The 12,721-nt window shown below is 41.6% G+C and overlaps 1 protein-coding gene across 1 annotated transcript in view; it reads right to left on the bottom strand.

Annotated features, from left to right (window-relative positions):
• LOC141253008 (protein ABHD15-like) overlaps positions 1-9,121 on the bottom strand; it is a 68,255-nt gene extending 59,134 nt beyond the window's left edge. The window contains exon 1 of the mRNA XM_073670758.1: positions 8,504-9,121. Within this exon, the coding sequence (XP_073526859.1) occupies positions 8,504-8,941 (438 nt within the window). The 5' untranslated portion in view covers positions 8,942-9,121. The remainder of the gene's footprint in view (positions 1-8,503) is intronic.
• Between the last annotated feature and the right edge of the window lie 3,600 nt (positions 9,122-12,721).

Below are 12,721 nucleotides of genomic sequence, written 5' to 3'. Positions count from 1 at the left end.
AAAGTTGCCATATAGTCATAGCCTCAGGACTCATGGAAGCATACTGTCACAAATCATTAGGGATTCATGGCAGCACTTCGTTGCTATAATTTAAATGTTGTTTTTTTTCCTTTGGTCCAGCAAGAGTTAATGTCAGTCTCTTGCTGGCAAGGTTCTCTGATGTTGGGTGGTAACCACTCCCACCTCCCTTTAAATAGTCACTTGATCCATCAGCTGATCGTTGGTTATGGAGTTTATTCTATGCAGACCAGCTAGAGGTGTGGAGCCCGTCTGTGACTTTGGTGGAGACGCTGCAGGCGTTTTGTACTCTGGTGCCGTTGTTGGAGCTTTGCAGCAGATTCCAAGTTAAGTTGTTTTTCTCTTGCTGCCAGTCCCTTGTTTGTCATCTTACCCTGTGTTCTTTATCTATGTTCTTATCACCCGCATAGGGTGTTAGGGGAGATTAGGGACAGACACAGGTTGGTGTCAGGAGGTGTTCCATCCCCTACTTTCTACCGTTAGGGCCTTCCTCCCCCCTATATCATCCTGTTGTACCCAGATATTGTGCCATCTGCCGGACTCCCCAGTGCCCGGTTCGTGACACGCATTAATCCTCTTCGGTCTTCTACAAGGTCCCAGGCTTTCTCATTCATCCAAAGTAAATCTCTCAATATACAGTACAGATTTTTATCGAAGTGCTAATACTTTGCAATATACAGTACAGACCAAAAGTTTGGACACACCTTCTCATTTAAAGATTTTTCTGTATTTTCATGACTATGAAAATTGTACATTCACACTGAAGGCATCAAAACTATGAATTAACACATGTGGAATTATATACGTAACAAAAAAGTGTGAAACAACTGAAAATAGGTCTTATATTCTAGGTTCTTCAAAGTAGCCACCTTTTGCTTTGATGACTGCTTTGCACACTCTTGGCATTCTCTTGATGAGCTTCAAGAGGTAGTCACCGGAAATGGTTTTCACTTCACAGGTGTGCCCTGTCAGGTTTAATAAGTGGGATTTCTTGCCTTGTAAATGGGGTTGGGACCATCAGTTGTGTTGTGCAGAAGTCTGGTAGATACACAGCTGATAGTCCTACTGAATAGACTGTTAGAATTTGTATTATGGCAAGTAAAAAGCAGCTAAGTAAAGAAAAACGAGTGGCCATCATTACTTTAAGAAATGAAGGTCAGTCAGTCCGAAAAATTGGGAAACTTTGAAAGTGTCCCCAAGTGCAGTTGCAAAAACCATCAAGCGCTACAAAGAAACTGGCTCACATGAGGACCGCACCAGGAAAGGAAGACCAAGAGTCACCTCTGCTTCTGAGGATAAGTTTACCCAAGTCACCAGCCTCAGAAATCGCAGGTTAACAGCAGCTCAGATTAGAGACCAGGTCAATGCCACAGAGAGTTCTAGCAGCAGACACATCTCTTCAACAACTGTTAAGAGGAGACTTTGTGCAGCAGGCCTTCATGGTAAAATAGCTGCTAGGAAACCACTGCTAAGGACAGGCAACAAGCATAAGAGACTTGTTTTGGCTAAAGAACACAAGGAATGGACATTAGACCAGTGGAAATCTGTGCTTTGGTCTGATGAGTCCAAATTTGAGATCTTTGGTTCCAACCACCGTGTCTTTGTGAGACGTAGAAAAGGTGAACGGATGGACTCTACATGCCTGGTTCCCACCATGAAGCATGGAGCAGGAGGTGTGATGGTGTGGGGGTGCTTTGCAGGTGACTCTGTTGGGGATTTATTCAAAATTGAAGGCATACTGAGCCAGCATGGCTACCACAGCATCTTGCAGCGGCATGCTATTCCATCCAGTTTGCGTTTAGTTGGACCATCATTTATTTTTCAACAGGACAATGACCTCAAACACACCTCCAGGCTGTGTAAGGGCTATTTGATCAAGAAGGAGATTGATGGGGTGCTACGCCAGATGACATGGCCTCCACAGTCACCAGACCTGAACCATATCGAGATGGTTTGGGGTGAGCTGGACCGCAGAGTGAAGGCAAAAGGGCCAACAAGTGCTAAGCATCTCTGGGAACTCCTTCAAGATTGTTGGAAGACCATTTCCGGTGACTACCTCTTGAAGCTCATCAAGAGAATGCCAAGAGTGTACAAAGCAAAAGGTGGCTACTTTGAAGAACCTAGAATATAAGACATATTTTCAGTTGTTTCACACTTTTTTGTTAAGTATATAATTCCACATGTGTTAATTCATAGTTTTGATGCCTTCAGTGTGAATGTACAATTTTCATAGTCATGAAAATACAGAAAAATCTTTAAATGAGAAGGCGTGTCCAAACTTTTGGTCTGTACTGTATATTGCAAAGTATTAGCACTTCGATAAAAATCAACCAACTACCAAGAAACACTTAACGCAGCAGGCTGCAATTGATGCTGTTGTACAACACAAAGAATGGAATAAGGACCGGCATCCAAAAATTGTATCCAGGGGAAATCGTTGTTGCATTTATTTTTGGAAAGAGAACATGGCTGATAAAACTAGACCCTGAAAACAGACAGCACTTGGTAATATATGACAGCCTCTAGAGTGCACATCTATGCCCAGCCAGAGTTCTAAATTTATCACCAGCCCATAAAGGATGACTGCAACTTGACCAGAATAACAAAGCTGTAGAAATGCAGCATTATATGGAGGCCATTAGAAAAAATAAATGGTTGTACTTGTAATCCAAGAACAGGCCAGGTTTGCCTGATTAGTTCTCCACTCTGGTTTATGGAGGGATTGAGTTTATATGACAATTCCTTTAAAGCTGATCATCCATGCTGTACAACTGCACCACATGATTAGCGATAATATTCTATGGGACACATAAAATTACATGCTTTTCTACATTAATATACAGCTAGATCCAGAAATATTTGGACAGTGACACAAGTTTTGGCACTATAGCTGTTTACCAAAATATATTCAAGATACAGTTATATAATCAATGTGGACTGAAAGTACAAACTCTCAGCTTTAGTTTGAAGGTATTCACATCCTAATTGAAGTAAGGATTTAGGAATTACAGCTCTTTAATATGTAGCTGCCTCTTTTTAAAGGGACCAAAGGTAATTGGACAGTTATCTCAAAAGCTCTATAATGGGCTGCATGGGCTACTTCCTCGTTAATCCACCATCAATTTAGAAGGTAAAAGGTATGAAGCTGATTCTAGGTGTGGTATTTGCATTTGGAAACTGTTGCTGTGAACCCACAACGTGCGGTCAAAGGAGCTCTCAATAGAAGAGAAACAGACAGACCATCATTAGATTGAAAAAAAATGGTTGAGTCAATCACCAGATCTCAACCCCATCAAACAACATTTCACATGCTTAAAGGGGTTTTCCCCATGAACACAAGTTAAATTTTTATCAACAGATCTGGGAATAATAATAACTTCCACAATTGGATGTGTTTAAATAAAATGTTAATGGGCTGAGACAATTTTATAAATGTGCTCCTGCTGTGTCCTGTGTAATGACTGTGTCTGACCATGCAGGAACAGACATTATAGCACGGGATCACAAATGATTCTTTCTTTGAAGTAAAACAGTGATTAATAACAGGCAGGGAAATGTTTTACCTCCCCAAAAAGAATCAGCTGCAATCCCCTGCTGTGATGTCTGTATACTCTTTTGCTTCCTCCCCTGCTCAGGAGCTGTGGTATGATCAGACCATGTTCCAGCACGGTCAGACACAGCCATTACACAGTACACAGCAGGGGCACATTTATAAGATTATCTCAGCACAGGAACATTTTATTTAAACACATCCAATTGTGGAAGTTATTATTATTTCAAGATCTATTGATTAAAATGAACTTTTGTTCGTGGGAAAACCCCTTCAAAACAAAACTTAAGGCAGAAAGACCCACAAACAAGCAACAACTGAAGTCAGCTGCAGTAAAGCATCACAAAGAAGGAAACCCAGCGTTTGGTGGCTTCCATGGTTTCCAGACTTCAGGCAGTCATTACCTGCAAAGGATTCTCTACAAACTATTAAAAATGAACATTTATTTATGATAAAGTTAATTTGTCAAATTACTTTTGAGCCCCTGACATGAGAAGGCTTAGTAGATAGATGGTTGCAATTCCTAAACGTTTCACGGGATATTTTTCTTCAACTCCTTTAATTAAACCTGAAAGTCTACACTTCAATTGGATCTCAGTTGTTTAATTTTAAATCAAAAATAGCGTCATACAAATCATGAAGATTCGGTCACTGTCCAAATAATTCTGGATCTAAGTGTAGTGTTAGGTTCTATATTACTGACAATAACATACTCTGTTCTGCTGTTATGGAACAGTTCAATAATCCTAAAATGTCTTAATCGTCACAGAGCCTAAGGCTACACTGCAACAATGAGTATTTGGTGAGCTTTTGATTTTACTTACATTTTTTTCACTGAGTTTTTGAGTGCATTTTTTTACATGCATTTTTGATACTAAAAAGAAACAAAAACTGTAGTATGTCATGATTTAAATAAAGATGATTTGTTTTTGATACTTCCAGGTATTTTGCTTTGACAACTTTATTGGTACAGTCATGTATAGTTTACATGCATAATGGACATGAGATTTCTTTATATCCCATTCACTCTGCTAAAATTTTAAGACGTTGCATTTTTACGCAGTGAAAATGTGCAGCGTCAAAAACTCACCATAAGCTGTAATGTCCACTGCATCAAAAGAAATCACTCCACTTTTCGGGGGGGATAGGGTGTGGGGGCGACTGTCAGAACCTTCCACTGGAAGGATTAATCAGGGAAAGACTTGAACTCTATGTGCACAGACCCTTACTCCTATACTAAAGTGTCATTTTATTGAAAAGCATTCTATTTTGGCTTTCATATTTATCAGGCCAAAACAAACACCTTTAAATTTTCAGTAAATGTTGCAAAAATCTTGGTGTGGCTCAGTAGTCATGTGAGCCATATTTTATGTGTTAGAAGTATATCTCTAGTGGGTGCAGAGGTTGTAGTCATATTGAGGTGAGCTTAAAGTGAACCAGTCATCAGGATTTTGCTAAGTAAACTACAGGCAGTGTCAGGTTGGCGCCGTTACACTGATTAAAATGATACCTGGGTTGATGAAGTCCGTCCTGGGGTTGTTGTTTAATCTTTATTTGCTGTTTGGAGATAATGAGATTCTGGTGCTTCAGAGCGGCCTGTGGCATTGTGGCTTAAATGACAGGTCACTGATCCTTCTGTCACCTTCCTCCTATTTTAAATACTGCTCTTGTGCAGTTTATACTGTGGTCTTAAAAACATTTTTTTTTTTTTTTTTTTTTTCAACTTTAGCAAAATGGCGCCCGCGCATGTACAGTAGCATCTATCGCTTGCTGAGCCACCGGAGCCATTTTGCTAAAGTTAAAAAACATTTTTTCAAAGACAACACTATGAACTGCACAAGAGCAGTATTTAAAATAGGAGGAAGGTGACTGAAGGATCAGTGACCCGTCATTTAGAACAACACAGGACGGATTTCATCAACCCAGGTATCATGTTATTCAGTGTAATGGCGCCAACCCGACAGTGCCCATAGTTTACTTAAAGTGAACCTCTCAGCAGGATTGTGGGAAGTAAAATTTTGCACCAGCTTCATGGTCTTGGTTTTTTAACTTGGATCATGAGTGAAAGTCTGTAAGAATCTGGTTATAAATCCTTCTTGTCAGTCAGACAGCCATATAAATTGGAGTGAGATCAGAACGCAGTTCACAGACTGGCCGGTGGCTCTCCTGTCCCGAGCGTGACAGTTGCTTAGAAATACATGAAGCTGGGGATGCACAACCTCTTTTCAGGCAGATTCAAGGGTTAATCCGCCTGAAAAACCACTAATAAAACCTAAAAAAGAATGAACAGCAACATAAAAACAACTTGCTGTGCAAAAGGGCTTTTTCACACGTCAGTATTTCCGGTACGTGTGGAAACTGTCATTCAAATGAATGGGCCTGTGCACATGTCAGTGTGTTTCCACGGATCGTGTGTCCGTGTGATCTACACATAGACATGCCCATTTTTGGCTGGAAGTACGGATCACACGGACCCATTCAAGTCAATGGGTCCATGTAAACACGTACCGCACACAGATGCCATCCATGTGACACATACCGACGCTTGGGAATCAGCGGTACAGTTAGCGCGGTTCCCAATCACAGGGTGCTGAACGCTGCCCTCATCATTGTCCCCTGGCGGAGCTGCGTTCAGCACCAGCAGGGACAATGATGAGAGTAGTAGTCTGGCCCGCTGTCTTCACCTGTAAAAATAAGAATAAAATAAAAAAAATCCATATACTCACCTGTCCTAAGTGTCCCCTGCTATAATCCATGTGACCGCTCAGCAGAGGAGCCTGAAAGAATGACTCCTGCAGCGAGCGGGCCCTGGAGCGGCACTGAGCTCAGTGACTGACAGGACACCGCTTGCTGAGCGCAGCTTCGGGGCCCACTCGCTGCGGAAGTCATTCTCCCCGGCTCCTTGGTGTCAGCGTTCGCATGGATTACAGCGGGGAACACTTAGGACAGGTGAGTATATGGATTTTTTTTATTTTATTCTTATTTTTACAGGTGGAGACACTGGGAGCAGACTACAACTCGAATCATTAACCCCTGCCGGTGCTGATCGCAGTGGTGGCAGGGGACAACTATGAGAGCAGCGTTCAGCACCTGGCGCTTGGGAACAGCACTAACTGTACCGCTGTTTCCCAAACGCCGACACATGTGCTCCTGATACGACACACTGTCGGCACCCCTGCACCACACAGGTGCACACGGACATCTCCAGTACGGATTTTTCCGGAACCGGAAATATAAGGACATGTGAAACTGGCCTAAGTTTGTAACTTTTTATACACTTTAGACTCTAAAAGCTGTGAAGCGGGCAAAAAAAAAAAAGACTGGTCCATCCTTTTGGTGGCCACTTTGTAATGTATAGAAATAATAATAAAAAAGAGAAAGCTGCAAATAATGCCCGATGAGATGTCCGAAAAGACAAATCAGGGAAAACACTGAAGGGCACTTTCCTGAAATGTCTTCCGCTTCAAAAACTGTGGGTACACCAGCAAGTAAAACATGCCACTTGCACATACCCTAAAGACTTTTTTTTTTTTTTTTTGCAGCATTTCATCATTAAAATAAAGTGCTTTTACAATTTTCAGTTTCTTTTTTTTGTTTTTTTTTTACAGTACATGAATTTTTCCTGGTTGTTTTAAAAAAACAGTGTAGGTTGCTTTCTAAGTTAAATGCTCTAGAATACTGGCATAAGTAACCTGATGTGCCACTGTGCCCCCGAGTGCGCAGACAGCCAAGCAACAGGTGATAGAAAATGAATCAAAATTATCATCCTGCCTGAGCTGTTGTGATACATTTCTGCACATTTAACGACAGTCTAATCAAAGTTTACACTGTCCAAGACCTCCTTCAGGCGTCTGTGTTGCACTTACGTAATCTATCCTTGTTTTTCAAGGATAGAACACGTACCCATTATAGTCTATGGGGCTGCTCACATGTGAAGATCACTGATGACACATGTACCTTCTTTTTTGCATACGTGAAAAACACCATTGTCTGAATGAGGCCTAAAAATGAGACAGAACTAAAATCTCTGCCCCAGCATCTATAGCATCTTCAATTTTGGTGTGATTCTGTCACATTTTTCACATTGCAAATCATGTGATTTATAGATTCCTTTTAGGATCACATGATTTGTAATGTAAAACTGCAGTCATATATCCCTTTTCCCCTTTCTCAAAAAAAAAAAAGTGAGGGCTCATGCAGACATCCATGCAAATCGGACTGAGCACAGATTGCAATGCACGGACTGGCCGCGTCTCTGCCAATTTGAGCGTCACAGCTTCATAGATGCAAAAACTCCAGAAAAAAAAAATGAATTGCCTGTAATGCATTTATGTCCCTATTGACTTACAGATAACATGTGGCCGCATGTTTTTTTATTTTGTTTTTTTTTTTTACGGAAAGAGGCAAAAACATTGCGGTTTTCCAAAAGGTGGCAAAATGCTGCAACTTTTGCCGAAACCATAGCATTTGACTACGCTGTATAATATACATTAAGGCTGTGGATACATAGCGACTTTGGCAAAGATCATGGTATGCCACAACTACATCGCAGCATAGTCCAGCTAAATAGGGTTATATTGTGACCCACAAGGTACCGCAACCTTGATAAATAATTCTCAAGAAGTCAGAACCAGTTAGATTTTTTTTCTGCCTCCTCGTTGCAGTACATTGGGGGTCGCAACCAGACTCTGTTCACTTGCACTATGCTGTGATTTGGCATAAAGAGATCTTTGTCGGTACCTTCTGTGTTATGGCCAAAGTTGCAGCCATATTCTCTTAGGTAAATGATTATTCCCCCCCACCCCAATACAAAGCTACTCCACCTGTAGCTTATTTAATAACAAGTATACAAAAAGTGTGCACAAATAATAACATTGAAACAAATCTTTAACTCTTCCCTGTAAATACACCAGAAATAGTTCCTGTTATCGTTACCTTACTGGTGTTCCTAGTGATCTTGCCAAAAGAATTTGGGATGACCAGCAGAATGGGCACAGTGGAGTTACTGGATGCTCTCCTCCTTCTTTGATGTTGTCCAGGTTTCACAGCCCAGTCCAGAGCCACCAGCCCTTCATCACTCATCTGTAGATACTCCCTAACAAAGTGCACCCCAATATCCACAGGTCCCAGCACCCCAACCAAAGTCTGCAGAGTGGGGAAGGTCCTCCAGAGCCACCTGACATGAGAGTAGCTCCCAAAGCTCCTGCACTGTTTCACCAGGTAGTTGGCCAAAGCTGAAGGTTTGCAGATCAGTTTATAATCTTCTTCACCCTTCACATACCCAACTGCTAAGAAAGTACTACAGAGGCGTTTCTTATAGGACCAGAGAAGCAGGAGCAGGAGAGTGCCTACAGAGGCAGCCCATCCTAGCATTGCAGTAACTGAAGGAGGTGTGAGGTGCAAGGTGCCTCAGTCCTTGGACAGCTGCTATGTGCACAGGAGCTGAGCTGACATTCTCATAGAGCACAGCCAGGGAGGCAATGCTTTCACTGACACTGTGTACAAGCAGAGGGAGGGGAGCAGCAGACTTCACACAACCTATTATTGTGGTCACTCCCCACTGCAGGCAGAGGAAGGCTGAAATCTCTCACATACTGTAGACTAGGTGGCAAGGGGCAGTGAGGAACTGGCAGGCACTGTGGGTGCGGTGCTTCAGAGTCACAGCAGGAAACTAAACAGAGTATGCAGAACCCATCAGAGCCTCCTAGGGGTCGTTACCCAGCTCACCTGCAGCCCAGTGCAAAATGACCAGACTTGTCATAAGGCATCTTTTATAGTTTGTCCTATAGATTTCTCACATACAGGGTCTGGCACAAAAAGGTGCGAAATAAATAGATTGAAAAATATACATTAATTTTCACGTTATCACACCCAATGGATTACCATAATGCTGCATAAAATCGCACGTGTTCAACAAACATCAGCATGGAATTGTGTTATGAAAACATGCAATGTTATGTTATTTTTATTTTCCAGTTACCAATGAGATTTATCTCTAAAGTGTTAAAAAATGACATGTAAAATGACATACATTATTGCATACCATAACCATGCACTTATTGCATGTCACTTCCTGCACTCAATCCCATGTGTTAAAAAGTGTCTGTCACCCAGAAAACTCAAATTATACCACTTATATGTACACTCAAATTTTGTGTTTTTCTCTTTATATGTACATTCATATAGGTAACTAAGCCCTATAAAACACATACCTGCTGTATAGATTTCACTACTTTTACTTAAAAAATTAACAAAAAAAAAAAACATGTTCTATGACTTATGCAAATGAAGGCTCCTCGTGCACACAGGAGCACATCAAGTGTGTGCGCACACAGTGTCACTGCGGCCATGTGAGGGTCATCAGTGACTGAGGGTCATCATACTGAGTGAGGGACTACGGGGGACATTATCTGCATATGTAATAAAATAATAGAGTGTATATATGAGGCCTTTGACCCCTAGTAACTAATTGAATGTAAGTCAATGGAGTTTGTCTGGTGCCATTTGAACTATTTCTTGTAGGCGCTCCTTTTTTTTCCTGTAACGGAACGGAAAAATGTATCATCAAATGCAAGTGTGAACTTGACTTCTCTCCTATCTTAGTAAATTTTTGTATTCCCCATTAAATAACAATTCTGGCACAAATTGGTTGTGCTTTTCCTCTTTTATTCTGGCTGGAAATGTATGAATGAATTTACAAATGGGGGTTACCATTCCCTTACCTGAGGGGTGTGTCCCCACGCGGTCTGACACTGTCAGCCCTAATTGTTTCATGTTAGATTTTAGGGACACACCTCCAATTGCTAATGCTAGTATGGTATCCCACAAAGTGGCCATCTCCATGGGATGCTGGATGAATAGTGTGTTCAATGCAAATACTGTGATTTCTGTGTAAACTGTATGTTGTAACATATTGTGAGACCTGCAGCACCCAAAAGGTTAATCTTCCCTTTCAGGGGCTTGTTTACATGACTCAGCTCTGCTTGGTATGCAGACGTTTCTGGAAAAAGCTGGAACAAGCTCTCCTGGCAGTAAGCCAATGACTACAGCTGAAAAGAGTCAAAGGAGAGAGAAGTCAGTAGAGGAAGGCAGATTGCGACAGGGAGATGTTGTCCTCCCCAGACTCCTGGGTCTCGAAGGGACAGATAAAAAAGGTGTGGAGCTGACAGCCTTCAAATTGGAAGGATTTCTATTGCACCTTCAGGATGAAAAAACCTCCTCAGAGGAATAAAATTCTTAAAAACCACTGAAGCACTGGTCAACCCAAACTTCATCACCAGAATTTCAAAATGACCCTCAAATGTATGAAAAGTGGGTTTCCATTCATCACCCTGTCAAACACATATGAGATTATATGCCCCCCCATATCAAGTTTAGAAAACCATTTAGCTCCATCTAATTGACTAAACAGATCCGATATCAGGAGTAAAGGATAGGGATTGGGAACCGTGATTTTATTAATCTCTACAAAGTCCAAGCATGGACGCAACCCTCCATATTTTTTCTTAACGAAGAAAAAACCCACAGCGACTGGAAAGTTGGAAGGCCATATATGACCCTTGGCCAGACTTTTGTATGTACTCTTTCAAAGCCTCCTTCTCAGGAATTGAGGATAAACAAATGAGACTTAGGCATCTTAGCATCTGGTATGAATTCGATAGCGCAATCATATGTCCTATGTGGGAGAACTTCACACTCAGTCTCAGAACACAAAGACCTGAATAAATTCTGGCAGGTGAGACCTCACAGAAGCCAAGGACTTCGATAAACAACCAGGAAAACAAGCGTTGCCCCAAGACTTAACGAGTCTCCCAATTAATAGTAGGATTGTGCTTAACTAACCAAGGTAAGCCTAACACTATGTTTGCAGGTAAAGAAGGAAACACCATAAACTTAATGGATTCAGTGTGAAGTACCCCTACTTTCATAAACACAGTGGAGAAAATAAGTATTTGATACACTGCCGATTTTGCCACCTACAGAGAATGGAGAGGTCTGTAATTTTTATTGTAGGTACACTTCAACTGTGAGAGACAGGATCGAAAAAAAAAAGGTTTTTACATAATTAATTTGCATTTTATTGCATTAAATAAGTATTTGTTACAGCAGAAAAAACAGAACTTAATATTTGGTACAGAAACCTTTGTTTGCAGTTACAGAGGTCAGACGTTTTCTGTAGTTCTTGACCAAGTTTGCACACACTGCAGCAGGGATTTTAGCCCACTCCTCCATAGAGATCTTCTCCAGATCTTTCAGGTTTCGGGGCTGTTGCTGGGCAACATTGAGTTTCAGCTCCCTCCAAAGATGTTCTATTGGGTTCAGGTCTGGAGACTGGCTAGGCCATTCCAGGACCTTGAAATGCTTCTTATGGAGCCACTCCTTAGTTGCCCTGGCTTTGTGTTTCGGGTCATTGTCATGCTGGAAAACCCAGTCATGACCTATCTTCAATGCTCTTACTGAGGGAAGGAGGTTGCTGTCCAAAATCTTACGATACATGACCGAGAGTAGAGACACTATAACCACAGTTTACAGCTAAGTCATAATCAATAAGGTTCACTGCAGAAACTGAATCCACGAGTGCAGATCAGAAAATAAAACCAGTTTTAGTCTCCAGGGATTCCCGTAAGAAAAAACCTAATGCTTGTACCAGAGATAATTTCAGACTCTTGGAACCTGCAACTTCACACTGAAGGTTTTTCTTTCCTTTTAGAAGTTCCTTACTTTATTTAAAACCTTGAACCATGATGTGACCGGAACGACCACAATACAAACAAGAATGAATAGGTGCTCCATGTACCATACCCTCTCTAGGGTTCCTGCAAGCAACAATTTGCATAGATTCACCAGCCTCACCTGATAGAGATGCTTTTAAAACACCTAATGTATCTTTATACTTCAGACGTCTGTCTAAATGGATAGTGAGGGTCATAGCCTCCTGTAAAGACTGCGGACAGGAATTGTAAGTCATCCTGTCCTTAATCTGATCCAACAGTCCTTGGCAGAACTGACTCCGGAGGTCTGGGTCATTCTAAGAGGTCTCCACAGCCCAACGTCTGAACTCCGATCAGTGATCCTCAGCTCTACGACCTCCCTGAACCACGGATCTTGGACTCAGCTACAGCGACCTTGTCAGGGTCATCATAAATGAGACTG

Source organism: Phyllobates terribilis, unplaced genomic scaffold, assembly GCF_046119375.1.
Source record: "Phyllobates terribilis strain yellow unplaced genomic scaffold, ASM4611937v1 Scaffold_2__4_contigs__length_985480577, whole genome shotgun sequence".
NCBI classification, from domain to species: Eukaryota; Metazoa; Chordata; class Amphibia; order Anura; family Dendrobatidae; genus Phyllobates; species Phyllobates terribilis.
This window is presented reverse-complemented; position numbering and strand designations above follow the sequence as displayed.